The following is a 17,396-nucleotide window of genomic DNA, read 5'->3' on the forward strand; positions in this document are numbered from 1 at the left end:
AGGCTGAGTTCTGCATATCCAAAACCTCTAGGCGATATTATCCTTAGCTCAGTCACTCTTCCACTGCCATGAAATCACCCACCTGCTCCTGACTAATTGTCAGTGGTTTAATTGCCAGTGAACAAAAAGGTTTTAATAAAAGCTTTAGGTTAGTCAGCCACGAGCATTTTGTAAACCCACCATCTTATACTTGCAAGGGAATTTGACACTTTATAGGAATTATTTAACTGCTCTAATTTCTGTTCATTTTGTAGTTCAGATTAAAACTACCATAAGATTTTACATACTGGAAAAGAAGTACCAGTTAAGGAAATCACCTATAAACATATTTGACCTAGAAGGCACAGGATGCTGTCAATAAAAATTGCACTTTAAATTGGAGCAACATTGAACAATCAGAAAACAACAGGCCTAGCAGTGAGAAGCAGAAGATACACAGTACTGCTGTCATCTGAAAGTTGAAAACAGTGCTTATATTAGGCAACAGGAGATGTTAGATGATGGAGTTTTCTGGCCAGAGTTGCAGTAAAATATTTTAGAGGACTTGACACTGACGAGTATAGTCTGATATGATACCACACTGTAATTATTGCAAAGAAGCAATCAGAATGGAAAAGGGAAGCACTTAAGTGAAAGAAAATGGCAACACGAACCCTTTCTCCCTGAGAAAATGGCATAGCTTCTGAGATATATGACTGAAGAACCTCATCAAAGCTAAGCTGTGCTGAGAAATATGAAAATTACATTAGATGTTACGCTTCACTGAGTACAAATGATGTTCAGGAAGTGCCAGTGCTGCAGAAATCGAACCCTTTCCTGTAGGCAACTTCAAGGAATTGGGGCAGTGTTAAGTTAGTTTGTTCCCCATTAATTCTGGGATATGAATAGCTCATGAGGAAGAAGAAGCATTTGAAATAGGTATTGCGAAATACAGAGAACAGTTTCAAACAGAGTGAAAAAGCAGCTCTTTTGGCTATCCTGAAAGCAATTACATTTTAGTAACTTTCCAAAAGCCTAGGATTTTTCAATATACTTGCTATATTGGCTTGTAATAACTACAGAGTTACTTGGCAGATCAATTTAAATATCAACACATGTTTACCTACAGTATATTCTCAGAGTGGTGGCATATCTTCATGTCTGAGGACTGGTAATTTTGTTGAGGGAACAGATTTTACACATGCTTGTGTAACTGTCAGAAAAACATTCCGATTTAATAGATGTAACTGCTTCCATGCAGTACTTACCATATATTCCTCAGAACTGAAAACTTCATCTTCTCTTATCAAGAATTTTGGCTCTTAATTTCTGAATAGTTGAAGGATTTCTTTTTTTAAATTGGCTGGTGTATTGAACCTGTAGGTCTTCAGACCAAATATGTTCTAACAATTGATGGAAGTATGCCGCCTTCCTTAAACTTCTAGATCAGTGCAGTGTGTTTCCCTAATAAAGGTGAAGTTAATTTAATCAGCAGTTATAATCACCATATGATGACATATCAAGATCCTGTTAATGGAGACTATTTCTACAAAAACAATTTTAAAATCGTTCAAAATTATAATGGGAAATCTTGTTTCTTTAAGTAAGTTACATAGTAACAAACTTCAGCAATAATGCATTTAAAGCAGAAAGTCAGCACTGAGCAAAACTGCATAGTTTAACCCAATGGAAGAATTCCCACATGGTAGAATAGTATTTTCATGTTTTTGTTGTAATGCTTCTATATTTTACTAGGTAGTTTTAAACAGAAACTGAATAGACAGATGGCAAGGAGAGGACAATATCCGAACAATTCTAAATGTACATATACTAAAAGTGAAACAGCTGAAAAATACAACTAGCCATTTAATTGTATTTAACTTTATAGTTATCTAAGGAATTTCCAGTAGGAACCCAGTTCCTTCTGACATTCCTAGCTCTTGACACTTGACCAGGAAATCCAGCCTGGGCTGTCATGGGAGAGACCAGAGCTCTCCGAAGCCCCTGCAGGACAGCAGGTGGAGCGGGGAGGCTTGAAGGGGCTGGAGGGTGGATGCCCTGAGAAGCAGAGGTGATAGAGCTGCTACTGCCAGGAGAAGCGAAAGAGTATCTGAAAAGATGTGCCACAGAGACCAGGCGGGTGAGTGCAGTTGCACATGAATGAGGTGGGAGAAGAGGAAGGGCCCTGCAGCAGAAGAAATGTTAAAAGTACTCAGTTCACTGAGCTGAAAGAGTGGATGTGAACGTACCTTCCCATTATAAACAACTTTTAAACTCATGTTGGCATCAACAGTCTGCTCCCCACTCACCTCAGGGCCTTAGGCATATGCTTGGCTGTAAGTCTGTGCTTGGTTCAATTAAGCGTACAGTGAAGTTAAATGTATTACCAAAGGCTTCCTCAACTGCGGATTAAGATTCCACTGAACTGGGGAGGACAAAAGACAGCACCAGATTTATTGCACGTTACCTGTTTTACGGTAGTGTTAACGTAGCAACAGCTGAGTGGATTTTCAGGGCTGTTCCCGGGCTGGGAATGCCTGGGCTCTGCGTGGAGGCAGGGAGGGCAAGTGCGAAACGCTGAGGGCCAGGAAGGCTGGTAGGAGCAAAGGTGGTGGAAAGGGACAGATTCACTGCCAGACAGGCAGGCTGTCTCTTTCTTGGCCTCATGGCCTGAGTGATGCTGTGACAGTCATTGTTATGGCGCAGCTTAGCCATAGCAGACATAGACTTCATGCCTGGATTTGTGAGGTGCCAGAAGGCCAAAGCTTGTACTGGGATTGTGGTACCTGAACACAGCTGCTGGGGCAGGTTCTTCTTCCCTTCTGCCAGCCTAGACCAAGGCTTTAATATCTGTGGACAACGTTGTAGTCAACAGTTGAGGCATTAGACACTGAGACAACTTTCGGCAGCTGGGGAGGCTCCTCTAGCTACGGGCAGGCTGACTGCACCTGCGGCAGCCACGGCCGTCTAAAGGCCAGCTCTGGCTAAAGAGAAACGCTGCCATACCCTGCCCCCATCCCCTTCTCTCATCCATCATACTGTGTCATCTCCTGAGTCTGTAAGTGACTGGTTCCTCTAGGAGCAGTTCAAAATTAAAGACAACCTGACGAAGGTCAGAGGACCTGTGCCACTTCCCAATTATGCTTTTTAGCAATGGCAAAAGCATTTAAATCCAGCATAAACAATAACAACAAAAACAAAAAAAGATTGTGGAAGAGAGCAGGCTAATATCTACTTACAAAAAAGATTGAGCACATCTTTTTACTTCATGTGCTAATGGGGTGAGAAACAGAAAGTGTTTGTTAGCTGACTTTATGCAAGAAACATAAAGTGTTTGTGCTGTGAATCAGGAGGAGTGTGATGTAACGGAGGTTCAGTAAAGGGTAACGAGTGATTTGGTTTGAAAGGTTAAGGGTGCTGTGCCTTATGTGCTGCGCAGTGCCAGGCAGGCAGAGCGCACCGCTCCCAGCACGGTTCTGCGCCAGAGCCAGGGGAAGACTCCAGTCCAGCTCGCAGACAAATCTGCACCAGGTTTGAAAAATCACTCGGACCTGCTGAAGTAAAACCTTAACAAGCACCACTGCCTTTTGAATCAAAGTCTGTATGTTTGCAGGGAACGGGCTGATGAGGGGCACAGGCAGAGATGGCTGGTAGGGGACTGGGTGCCTTCATTATTACCTTCATTTCAGAGATGAGAAAGCAGTGAGGATCAGCACCAGCCTTTGGACAACAGGCAACTCAGTGGAGAATGTCCTATCAAGATGAATATGGCTCATTCAAGAATTAACTCTCTACTCATCTTCTACCTCAGTTTTTTGCTGCTCATCCATTTAAAAAGTAAGCTTTGCGCTTTTTCTTATTGTTCTGACATGTCCCCTGGGTAGATGGCTAGACGTGCACCTCTAGCAGGAAGCTTGTGTTGTCAGAAGGCTTTACAAATTTGATGGAGATGCCAAAAAGATTTGGTCCATGAAACTAAGTTGTATGTACTCGTCGCATGATAGCTTTCCTGGTCTTCATGCTTCAACTTTTTATTTAAATGAGGAATTAAAGCATTTTTAATACCTTGCTTCACATACTGAAAGTGCCATAATAAAATATTATGTTAAAACTGTTAAAGTCTGCATTTTGATAGCATTCATTCAGTAAATTTAAACCTATGTGATTAAAATCTAGGCTACTTTATCCATTGCTAAAGCTGTTCATGTTATATATTTCAGTAGCACTCATTGCTTTATCATATAAGCTTTTGTAATTACAACCTCTAAAGAAATCAGTTATTAAACAACTGCAATATATTTGGTGTTCTAAATATCTCCATTATGAGGGAGTGTAAAAGTCCAACTATTTTTATAGAGACAATATTCTCAGCAAACTTCCACATAAACAGAAGTATGCAAAATATTGGAAGTCACAATGGGTTTCCTTGATAATTGTGTCAGATGGTTGAGAGTAAATACAAGCCAAGGAGGCTAAATGGCCTCAGCTGGTGAGGCTGATATGTGTGTATGAAAAGCAGTAGCTCTTGAACATGTTTAAAAGAAAGACAGGCAGGATGTGTGTCTGTCTGAGGAGGTTGTTTGATTTGTGTCTGTTGAATGTGAATCACAGTAAGACAAAGCTCTGAGCAGCTGCCATTAAACAAGAAGATTTGGCATTAGCATACAGTGTTGTGTAATCTGGGTCACCTTCTGTTGCTGCATCACTCAAATTGTTACTTGGACAGTTTACAGCCCAACATAAATTAAAGACTGAAAAGCAAACAGATGCAGTTGGATCAACCAGTACTGAAAAAAAACCCCATACTTCAAGAAGATATAGGAAAAAATACAGAATATCACAGAAACATTGTTTTATCCTAGTAGTTTTCTTCCCTGGGGATGTACTGATGTGAATCAGGGGAGCCAAAGTGTTTTTTCTAAATTAACTTACCACAGGACATAACCTGAAAAAAGAGAGGCTGAATCTTCCACTTTCAAAAAGCATTTTTTAAAGTCTGTATACTGTAGGATGAACGAGAAAGTCTCTGAGCAAGAGTCTGCTATCTAATTAAAAGAAAGTAACAGGAATGGGTTTAGTTAAGAAAAATTCATTTATATGTGAGGCAGGCAAATTAGAACAAAATTTAAAATCTTTGGGAAAGAGAATAAAAAGTGAAGTGCTTATAAAATTAAAAAGGACACATTAAAAACATGACAAAGAAAGCATTCCTAGAATGTAAACAAGGAAAAAAGCCCCCCAAGAATCAGTTAAAAAACAAGAAGGTAAGCAGAAGTTTGGCTTTGACCTTGAGTGAGCTTTGCTCACTGCAGGATACCAAAGGAAGGAAAAGTAGTTGTATGTCATTTTGTGCCTCTGCCTTAGCACAGTTGGCTGGGATGATGTTTCAGAGGTGGCCTGACTTTTCCCTGGGTTATAGTCATATGACTAGTCTCAAGGAAGAGGCTTTTCAGTCTTGGAGGACTCTCTTTTCAGGTAGATTTGTGGCTGTTGCAAATTGCTGTGATAGAAATTGATATACCAGGATGGAGCAGCTACAGCGGGAGCCATAATTACAGATTCAGACTCAGGACCGTATCTGTGTCTATCGATGCTGCATGTTTAATGATCTTGATAGATATTTTCTCTCAAGAAAGTTTGTACACCATTTGAAACTGCTAAAAATTTCTGTTAATAAAAACATAACTGTGAACAGATACCACAGAAATAGAAGCAGAAGACAGACGGAAATTACTTCCTTACTTAAAAATTAAAGCTGAGAAAGACCAAGATAGAAAACCTGAGAATGAAACAGAACAGAGACGACTGCTGATATTTATAAAATTTACATCAGACATTATAATTTTAAAATCGATTTACTGGACTTGTCGTCCCCCAAATAATTCTAATCTTAGGTCCTGATTGACACCTTCTTTATAATTATTTATTCTAAATAATTTGGGAAATAAATAGTATTTAGAAGCCAAGACTTTCTAAAAACATATCTGCATATAATTTTTTCAGCTTGTCCACTTTCCTGACGCGCAGAGAGGTTTGCATGCATTGAGAAGTGTCCCATACAGACAGTAGGTCTTTTAGTAACAGTTCCAATGAAATTAAAGCATTTTTCAGGAATGTTGCCACATGAACACAAAATATTCGAATATAGCATAAAATGAATAGCTGAACTAAAAACAAATACAAAGTTGTTCAACATTATTAAAATAATTGTGTGCCCTCTTATTTGTAAAATAGCGTGTCATGGGTACTTTGGAATATATTATGAGATACTATCCTTTAATTCCTGTACGACACTCAGTTGTTAGACTTTTAATAAAAGTCTTCTGCCTGCACATAAATCTTCCATAAAGCTGAAGACTAAGGTATTAAAGAATGTAGTCCTGTCCCTTGTGGTTCCTTTTGAATCTCCTGGATAATTAAAAGTGGTATTTTACCTTTATTGTCACCAGTAACAACACTTAACACCAAACTGTACAGAGTGATGGGCATTTCAACCTGTAAATCACAGCCTTCCTACAAACGATATATGATTATTATGTTTTATTTCAATTGTATAAAATGCTTTTGGAAAGACCATTTGTAATTAATTTAGTCTACTGGAGCCCCAGCTGATATGTGATGCTGGCAGGTGCAGCACCTGTACAAATATGAGTATGTGCACTCAGAATTACATGTACTTGATAAATAAAAGAACAGGTATAAGTTTCATCCCGCAAAGATACATTTCCAAAAAGATTGTGGGCTTAGTCCTGTCTTGGAACAGAAAAAGGAGCCTGTTGGAAAGCCCTTGATGACTTCTGCTTTGTACACTGGCCTGCCTTGGGGCAAAGGCATCAGTCAGGTTATTCTGATGTTGCTGTCTGTCCCTGGGGGGAAGGGGTGCTGCTGGGGCAGGTGTGGCTGTCTGCTGGCAGGCCCTCTTCATCCTCATATACATTCTGTCTTTGACATCACCACAACTACGCTACAGCACAGCAAGCCTGTGGAAAGGTGTGGGCAAATGGTTAGAATCTAGCCCCAAATTCCTGTGTTACACGTCTCCTGGGGCTCTGCAAAACACATATTCCCCAGGCTGTTCCCTTCCCATACTGGCTTACCGATGGAGCTATGAATCAATTAAAAGAAAACTGTGCCTCCTTTTCTTAATTATCTTGTGCCTCTTTCTCTGTTGGAACTGTCTGGTTTGTTTACACTGGTAGATTTTAGTCTAGTGGGGCAAAATTAAATCAGATAAAATACACTAATTATCTTTCCATTGCCGGCCATTACTTTCTATACCAAAGAGTTTCTCCAACCCATAGGTGATCAAGTATTATATATGGTAGTGTATATATCTTTTTTTATAATTTCTAGGTTGCGCACTCTCTTTTTTTTTTTTTTTTTTTTTTTTTTTTTTAAAAACCCCAAAACACAAAGATATCAGACTACACAGAACCAGTTATTTTTGCCTAGGGAGTCTCTATGAACAGGGGGAGTTTGAGGATTTCTCTAAAATTGCAATCAAGTGAGTATGTGAAGTAGCACCTCCACTCCCTTAATGAGAAGATAGTGGTACAGAGCTGCAAATTCATTTATGTCTTGTGCCCATGGTTCTGAGTATTGTATGCAAGCCCTCGATACAGGTTGGTTTTATGTAGTGTATTGTGAACATAATTTGTTGCCACAAAATATACCAAATGAACTAATGTAAGATTAATCTGGGGGGGCATCTAGAGACAGTCAGCTCTGTATGGGGAGGGACCATGGATCATTACCTACAGCAGCTGACAGGAGGCATGTTCCAAATCCAGGACAACGTTGGTAACTAATTGCTGCCATATTACTGTCTAACAGAAATTGTTATCAGTATATCAGTATATAACTCCAGGCAGAGAGTTAAGAAGAGCAGCACTGGAAATTATGATAAATACAGGTTTATTTAGGCATTGATCTTGGAACTGATTCTGTCTAGGGTCACGTACAAGTTCAGAATATTTTATCTTAATCCAACAACTCTTTTTTTATTTTTTTAACAAGCTTTACAATGGATTATCTATCACTAATGCAAAATTATCTTTTCCTTTTGTCAAAAAATCATTAAAAATAAATCTTAATTTCAAAACTATTTTCCTCCATTTTAATGACTTCATGATCCTTCAGCAGAGCTGAATAAAAGTACTATTTACTTCATAATAGTTCGCCCAAATGTTCATAAATTAAGAATAAAAATTAATCTAGGATTGCTGTTAATGTGATCAAAATATCTGAGCTTTACTTGCGTCCTTTTTCTGCCCCTCTGAGATGTTAGCACTATGCAATTTTTCCCCATGGACAAGAACATTTAATTTCCTGCAACTATTCCCATTACTCACACAACTTCTAATTACTGCTTAATTACTGTGTTAGGAATAAAGGTCTACTTACAAAGAGATCTGTGGTTTTGCTCATAGTTAGTGCTCATCCCTCACGGACTCTCAGATGAGGCAAGTAGCTTTCCAGCAAAGCATTGTTAGGATGTGCATCTGCTGAGCTCAGAGCAGATTTGGTACCTCAGCAGAGCCTCATTAGCCTGTCAGAGCGGCGGTCAGCAACGGCTGAGCACCGGCACCAGGAACCCTGCAGCTTTCCCTCCATCCTAGCTGTCTCACAGTGCATCTATATTATATCAAAAATGAAATACCTTTTAGATGTTTGCCTTCGTCTTAAGTGAGTTTAAAGCAACAGCTTCTTGACCCAATTATAAAGGTGTTGGGTTTGGGTTTTTTTCCTTTTCATTTATATATTTTATTATGGATATCATTTCCATCTCTGGAATCAAACAAAATCCTAGGAACAGAAAGTAGTAATACAATAATTTTTAAACAAGAAGGTAACTTCTGCAAGGTGGATCCATTTGCATAAAAGTGACATTAAGAGCATCCCAACACCACCTGTATTTGAGCCTTTCAATGCAAGTTCTTACAAGGCATCCTTAAGGTGCTACACCTACCATTGCAATAGCTGAGCAAGACTGCCCAGTCAGAGGACCTCTCTGCTGCGTACTTCGTAAAATGGGAACCGTTGACACCAGGTACCTCTGGAGGTTAAACACTTCCCCATGTCCTCTGTTAGTCATCCAGAAATTACAATGCAAGAAAATTTAGCCCTCAAATGACACTGATTTTGGCAATATAGGATAAAACACAATGATGTATTCACAGTCGAGAAACAGAAAGGGAATTCTGTAGCAAGGATCAATCTCTATAAGCGGGTGTTGTTTGTGACTAATGACCTATTATGAAAGAGTCTGATGGGAAAGAAAGGAGGTTGAACAGGAGGGTGTTTTATCACTCATGCTCAGCCAGCAGCAGAGACCTCACAGGCATCTTGAAACACTGATATATTGTGCAGCGTCGGTGGTAACGTACTGGAGAAACCGATGCTGGAATGTTAAAGCGTGTCATACAAGCAGAGGACATAAACCTGATGTTTTAGTATATACATAAATGTTTCAAAGGTATCTCCACCCAAAGTTTATATCTCTATCTATGCACAGGCTTTTTTCCCCTGCGCTGCTTTTGATGAACCCGTGACACTGCGAGAGCCCTATCCCTGTGCAGCGGTCTGCACCTTTTCCTCTCTGCAGGAGGAAACTCAGGAAAAAAATAACACTGTTTAAAGAATGCTCAAATCTTGATGGCCAAACTGAGTACTTCCCTATTGAAAAGTTATATGGAAAGGCAAATATTTTGCTGTTATGTGTTGACAGGAAAATAACACATAAGATGCAGGGGAGTAATCAATCTGCTATTCAGCATGGGCTATATCCAGTTCTGAGTGCTGCTCTGAGTGAGAGGCTGGCAACTGGGAAAATGCTGGAAAGGGACAGCAAAAATAGGCAGATATTTAGAAAGATATGCCCTGTGAGAAAGGGTCATGGGAAGAGAAGCCTGAGGGAGGACGTGATTACAGCTTTACCTCCACAAAAGAGAACGGTAATCAAGGAAGATGATGAGATCACTTGCTCCCCGTGACCTTTGGAAGGGCAGGCTCTGCAGAATAATAGATTCCACATGCATCAGGGAAGACTTGAGTGAACTTTCCCAACTGAAGGATAATTACATCTCTATATCAGAACTTTTTAATGAGCAGGTTAGATAAATATCTGCCAGAAATCGACTAGACTGCTGTTTTGTAGCTGGCGTTAGACAGATGAAGGGCAGGCAGCACCACCCTGGGGGTGATCAGTGAGGATCTGCGGTGATGGGCTCCCAAAGGAGCACAGGTCCCTCCCTGGCCCGAGGGCTGCGCTGGCACCGAGGCTCCAGGGCAGCTCAGCAGAGCTCTGGGCTGGGCCAGCAGCTGGGTTCCCGTCCCTCCTGCACCACCAGTGGGGGTTATCTGCTGTTCAAAACAAAGGCAGCCCTGAACCCAGCCTCCTTGGTTGCATTAACAAAATTGTTGCTTTAATGTCAGTTTGAAAATAGTTTACTCTCATTCTTTGAGACATCAAGTACCTACTCTTCCTTTTTTGGTGTCCTATGCTTTAAATAAGCACTTTGGCTATTGAAGGCACTCATTATGATGGGGATAGATAGTACCTCCATGCTAGAGATCAAGCAGTTTGATTGCCAGATTTTGGAGTCAAGTCACTTATATTTTACTTGCAATTTGAGTATACTTGATATATTGACAGTACAATTCAAGAAAATATTAACGAATGGATTATTAATAGTATAAATTTTATGGTAAAAAAAAACTAAAAAGGAATGGAAAACATGGATTACTTGCTGAACCTAAATTTTACAGCTAGCTTCTCCCTCCATATAAAAAGGAACCTACTACACCAAAACAAAGATCAAGAAATTTCTAGGAAACCCTTTTAAGTGGCATTTCTGGACATATTATAACAAATTAACATTGTTCTAGGAGCCTTCACTGTGATGCTTCATCTAAGACAAGTTTAACATTTTCTTTTTATGACAATAAAAATCACTTATTTATAAAACATTAATGTTTAAAAGAAAAAGTATATATTCTGCCAGCTAGCAAGCAATGAAGGGATATGCATTAGTCCATTTTCCTTAGCTCCTGATAGTCAGCATGTTCCCTCTAATAAATAAGTTAGAAAAACAGCAATCTAAGCGCATTTGATCCTGCCTACAGGGGTTTGCAGCCAAAGACCTCTCAAGGATACTTCTACTCTTTGGGGTTTTATAATTCACACCTCAGCATTAAGAAAATAATGCCTCAGTCTCTAGGCAACCTTGATTATTCTCTTTGTGGTGGTCCAAAAAGGAAAAAAGGTCCTGATATTTACATTTTCTAAGGGAAGCCTTTAAACCTAATTGACTCATCTAGAGTCACAGAGAGTAAGCAGCAAGTAGATAAATGATACATATCATTTTCTAGATTGATATTACAGATTAATTTGTTGGTTTTAGAGACTGACATGTTTCATCAATTCTCACTGTACTTTTCTGTTTCCTCAGCCATTCGTATGAAAGCCCTCTCACGCCAGCAAATAGCAAAAAAAAACCCCCACAAACCCAACCCAGATAAACCTTTCTCCAATGAGATTCTTATGTTTACTTTATATTGATTATATTTTATTCACCCATAAAATGAGCCAACAGGAAATTGCTTCCATCTTTTGACAAATACCCCAACTGACAATGCTTCTCTGCAGCAGCCTGACAGGCGGTGACACACACCACGCAGCTGCCACTGGAGCTCTAAAGGTCTCCTCCAGGCTGAGCACAACGCGTTCCTCTCCAGGCATCAACAAAGCAACGCTGCAGTTGCTGCTGCAGCTTCAGGGTTAGGGCAGCTTCTGCCAGCCTGAAATCTTATCAGCAGAGACAGAAATCAAAATATTTCTGGGGCTAAATATTTCTAGAAAAGGGGCATGGGCTGCTAACCCATTACATACAGTGTCCCCGCTCCAGCAACCAAGGATCAGGGCACTTGTCTGGTGCATCCTTCGGTGCTGGGAAGTGCTGTGCTTGAGTAATTGTGGCCTGGGTGGATGCTCAGGGTGAAAGGGGGGGTGGGGTGGGGGAAGAAATTCCTTGCTTCTTTTTACTGCTCTTGCTTGCTTGCCCAAGGCTGAGCATACTGGAATCCTGTTCTCTTAACCTTTCATTGAATAGAGACAGACAAAACATCTTTAATTGCATTAGTCAGGGAGTCCGCAGACAGGTTTCACTTGTTCAAAGTGCCCAACCCGAAGTACTCAGGCATCGACACAAGGGCCTGACATGTCTCTTCGGTGACGGTTCCCGAGGTACCCCTATGTTCCTGCGTTGTGGGACTACCAAAGGCTGACTGTCCTCTAAAGCAGTTAAGACCAGAGCTGCTCTGACTCATGTTCAGACTGCCAGGCGAGCTGGAGGAGCAGCTGAAAGGCAGCTACTTGGTCACACTTCCCTTGACAGTTCCTGTTTTCCCTTGTTGGGAAACAGTTCCTGTTTCCCTTCTGCCATGGCTGGCCATCCATGAATGTGAACATAGTCAAATGTCCACATAGCTGAAAGAAAAGATCAGGCTCTGTTACCAGCAAAAGCCTGCTGTATAACACACCATCCTCGTAACAGCTGGTGAGAGAGCTCCTGAGAGGGTATCTGAACTAACACGTCGCCTTGCTGCTGCTTGGACATCAGCCACCTCCGGTGCAGAAGTGGTGTAGTTGTGCTAGCACTGTGCTGGCTCAAAGAGCGCAAAAAGGAGTTTTGCCTGCACCCATCTGCCTATACCTTGTTATTTATACAGGCATCTTTCCAAGATCTCTTTCCTAAATGCCAGTTGGCAATGCTAAATATACCACAGCAATCTGCTGGTGATCCCATTTTGGTGGGTTGGAAGAGTAAACGGGAGTTGAGAATTACATACAGAGTTCTGAAAATGTTAATTATGGGCCACATGAGATGCGATTCAATTGCAATGGCCGAGATATGGCCACAGGGTGTGTAGCTCATCTTTGAGTCTGCTGACTCCAAGAGCTGCAAGAAGGGCAAAACCACTGCTGAGGTCTAACAGAGTGTAAAGAAGTCCTAACTGTACCTGGTCTTCTCCAGCAGCCCCTGACCTCCCCTTTGATAACCTCATGGATAACGTACAGAGACAGAAGGCTCCAACCTTGTAAATAAGCAAAGAGAGGCTGCATAACAGAAGCAATGACAGTGAGAGAAGAAGCCAGAGGATGACACTGTTATATCAGAGATTACATCAGAGCTATTGAATTGGATGGAAATGTGTAAGGCCCTTGTAGGCTCTACCTGTCCCTGTTCAATCTAACAAGCAGAAATGAAAACAATGTTGAAAGTAAAATTCCACTGGTTCCTACCTTAAACTGCAGGAAAATACAAACAATATGTTTGTAGGAACGATAATCCAAGCCTCTTTGATCACTATCTGTCTACGGATTTGGAGCAGGACATATCATGACAGCAGAGTACAAATAGGGGCCTCTGCAATGCAACTGGAAAAAGAAAATATTTGGCCAATATTTTGTAGCACCCACCAATTCAGACTTCCTAGCTAAACCCATCCCTTCTATCACATTAAACACAGCTGACATTTGTAATTCTTTATTCACTACTAATGGTACTGAACATTTGCAAGCCTCAGTCCTTGTAAAAACGCTCTCTGCTTGATATAACAAGAACTATCTGCTCTGTTTTCTCTAGAGTATGTCTTAAATGTCTAATTCAATTTAGTCTAACATCTACCTATTTTGGAGCTCGTTGAAAGGCACAAGAGTAGAGTGACTATAATCAGTTGCCATTTTCACATCCAAAAGGGTGTTTCCAAAGAACACTGGATTCCCTGAAGAACAAGTAGACAACTCAGAACTTCCACCACTGACCATGGTAGTGAAGTAACAAGACTGAGAGGTGTTTGGAACAAAACATTCATGGGATTAAACAGGAGAAGGGAGGATTGACACTGAACACCTTTGAAGAATCTGGATAAAAGTCTTCCCAGTGGACTGATCTAATGATCTGATAAGCAATGGAAAGAAGTAAGAAAGGAAGAGCATCCAGTTCTGTGCTCTCAGCAGAACAAAACCAGATCTACTTCTACCATAGCCTAAAAGCAGTGAACACTTCTTCACATTCTTACACATTTTGCATTTTGTTTAGGGAAGTGCCCACTAGTACACAGACTCATGTGAACAAATTTCTGTTCCCACAGATCTCTGTAAGCATTCTCACTGCCCAGTGACTGAGTAATAATGCTTACAGTGGGCCTGCTGTACCCCCAAGCCGTCATCTCCAAGCCGACAGCGGGTTTGCTGCAGTAAGATACAGATGTGCTGTAGGTACTTTCAATAGTCTACAAGTAGCGCTCCACAAAGTTGATTTCAGTTTTGTTTATTCTAGTTCAACTTTGTAAATCCACTCATTTCAGTGAACATGCTGCTGTGCTATGTCCAGTCAGGACCAGCATGGCTTTGCTTTATGCAACCAGGAAGTCTGTGGTTGTAATTAAGAGTGGTTTCTTTTCAAGTAGGTTGAGAATTACACCTTTTGAGATACTTGGGATGCACCAGAAGTAGGACTATATTCTTTAATCTTAAAGAATTTGATTGGCTGGCAACAATGACCTCTGCCCATTATACCCTAGCTCTTAAATTAAACTTGAGGCAACTGCATTCTTCATTACTACTAAAAGCTAATGGAGACTTATTACACTTCACAGGGATTTTTATGTAATACAGAAGCAGCACTGAAAAAATGTGTTTGCATCCTGAGTTCTTCTTCAGGCTAGTGTAGAAACATGTTGTTGTAGAGGAAACCCACACGACTTGCCAGTGCTGTTTAATTCTGCCTCAGTTTCAGACATGCTGAGTCAACTTTTCTACAAACAGGCAAACCCTTTCCTTACTTTTATTAACATAAATGCAAACATCCAGAGAACTGAGAGACCAGTTTTCCTGTCTTTTTTTAAACCTGCGCATCTCTTATGCCACAGCTCTGAATCAGCCTAAAGAATTCCAGGTCTTCATGGGTGACTGCTTCTTTTCGGCGCTCACTGATGAGCACCAACACTTGTAGTGACCACAGGCATGTGGTTACACATGCTTAGAGTAAACCTGGCTTCCCGAAAATGAGGTTTTTATGAAATAATTATGTAAAGCACTGAGAAGTAAACATATCATAAGTAATAGGTGCTGAGCTTTCTGCTCTGGTTGATACGGATTTGAGCAAGTGGGTTGGATTAGATTATTTCCAGAAGTACTTTCCAATCCTGTCTATTATATGAGCCATTTTTAGTTTAGCTGAGCCCATTACTACAGTGCTGGTAAAGCAGTCACTTTAGGGAGTACATTAGAAGTGCTGTCCAACCAGTTCTGGAACATTATTACCATTCAGTAATGAAAAGATCATTAGAGTTTGTGGGAAGCTGGTTAGTAACAGGAAAAATTGGGAGGTGGAAAGTATGAGGAAAAAGTCTGCAAAGTATACTTCAGACTCCATTTGAAAAAAAAAATGGACAGAAAAATCAGTTACTAGCTTCATAAAAAAATTAAAAATCTAAAATCACCACTGTGCTACCACTGTGGTGCAGACTTGGTGACTTGATCCCTTCAGGACGCCCTGCAGAGCAGTAGGAACATGGACATGGTCCTGAATAAGACCCCATGCTCAGAAATGTATCTTGATATCAAGGATGAAAACAGTCTTAACACAGAGGAAAGTCCTATGTGCAGACCTGAGCTTGAATGTTGTAACGAATGTTCAGCTGCCACAGGAACATCTGCAAAACCTGTCACTTGCCTTAAAAAAAATTCTAGTGTTTTTAAGTCCTTGACCTCAAGGAGAGGTCTAGTGATTCAGCCTTTCATACTGCAGTCATGCCCTATTCCACCTATTACATGCCTCACTTCTGTTAATCTTCTCTAATTAGCTCTGCTTCTCAAGTGAAGTCTTGGAATCTAACGTTCTTCTGTGCTAATAGTGAGGGCTTTGCTTTCATGTTCAAGGTCAGTCCAGCATTTCATCTCGTAAAACTCGTTTGTCCTCCTAGCAGTTACCCTTGTACATTGAGTTTAAGTTTAGATATCAGTTTAGAGACGCAAATACTTTTATTGACTTTAAAGTTCTGTTAAAGGTGTGATTGTGCCCAAACCTGGCAGTTGTGCCAGTGTGGAGGAACAGGCTCCTTTTAGGTTCTCCCTCTTCCTTGAAAATGAGCAGAGAACTTTTTTTTCCATAAAAATACTTTCAGCTTTTCCATCGTGAGGTGTATTGCATGTTTCACAAAACGTAAGCAGATCAAACTCACAGCCTGCAAGCCGGTATTTTACAGACGAGAATGCTGAGCTGGAGAAGGGCAAGGTGAGTATCTCGCTTGCAGTGAGAGAGCTGTGAATACAACCCAATTTATCTTCCTGTTCAAACCACTAAATTCAGATCTTGTGTTTCTTACTTCGTGTTATACACACAAATAAATAGATTTATTTATTGGGGGTAGGGGGCACAAATTTTTCCAGATTTTTGCTGAGTCTGAGAAATCCATAATATGGCAAGTATTATTTTTTAAAAGATAAAATCATTTAGCATTTATTCATTCTTACAACTAAGGTAGGCAGTCTTTGTATCTGTGATTTCCACTGCTAACTGTAAGGATTTACTTTGCATATCACTCCTTTTATTTGATAACTCTTAGCTAGCTCACTTTTGTGAAGGGATAAATAGAGTCTTTGGAGTCACTGACTCGCCATCCACTATATTTCCCTTTGTGAGGACGGGTGAGACCCGGCAATCACCAGAGGCACATGATGGCTGAGGTGTGAGCGCTAATGGGAGGAGGCGTCTGAGCCACAGGCAAGAAGCACGCTCTTCTCTAGCTGATGCTTGACTGAGAATAGCAAACTATTTTCAGGTTAGAAAAACTTAACTGGGCAAGGAGGAAAAGTCAACACTCCACAATATATAACTGAGACTACAGTCAGTTTAAACAGCTTGCTTAGAGCACTGCTGCTGCACCTATGGATAAAATTTTCAGTTCATCTGAAAAAGTCACCCAAGTTTTATGATTTTTAATTCAATGTTGTCATAAATTGCAAATAGGCATAATACAGGAATAGGATAAAGAGAGGATAGCAAGTATTTCTATGGTTATTTTCAGTTCTTTCATAGGCAACAAGTAGGAAAATCTGTTAACTAGTCAACTTACTCAAACTAAATGATCATAAATGTGAATGCAATATATAGAAAATACTTAGCCTTTTCTATTTCAAATAGTTAATAACTGATTCTTGTATCTGAAAATACTACCCCTGAAGTATTTTGAGGAGTTTATGGTATGTTATTTCCTGTCAACTATTTAGAATCATTTAGGATGGAAAAGACCTTTGAGATCCAGTCCAACCATTAACCCAGGGCTGGCAAATCCATCACTAAAGCACATCCCTAAGCACTGCAGCTACATGTGTTTTTAAACACCTCCAG

The 17,396-nt window shown here is 40.4% G+C and overlaps 1 protein-coding gene across 2 annotated transcripts in view; it reads left to right on the forward strand.

The window, feature by feature from the left end:
* Positions 1 to 3,503: 3,503 nt before the first annotated feature.
* The window catches only part of CRB1 (crumbs cell polarity complex component 1), a 115,181-nt gene continuing 101,288 nt past the window's right edge, over positions 3,504 to 17,396 (forward strand). For both annotated transcript variants that reach the window (XM_037404485.1, XM_037404486.1), the window contains exon 1: positions 3,504 to 3,816. In XM_037404485.1, coding sequence (XP_037260382.1) covers positions 3,741 to 3,816 — 76 coding nt within the window. In that variant the 5' untranslated portion in view covers positions 3,504 to 3,740. The remainder of the gene's footprint in view (positions 3,817 to 17,396) is intronic.

Source organism: Falco rusticolus, chromosome 11, assembly GCF_015220075.1.
Source record: "Falco rusticolus isolate bFalRus1 chromosome 11, bFalRus1.pri, whole genome shotgun sequence".
Lineage (NCBI taxonomy): Eukaryota > Metazoa > Chordata > Aves > Falconiformes > Falconidae > Falco > Falco rusticolus.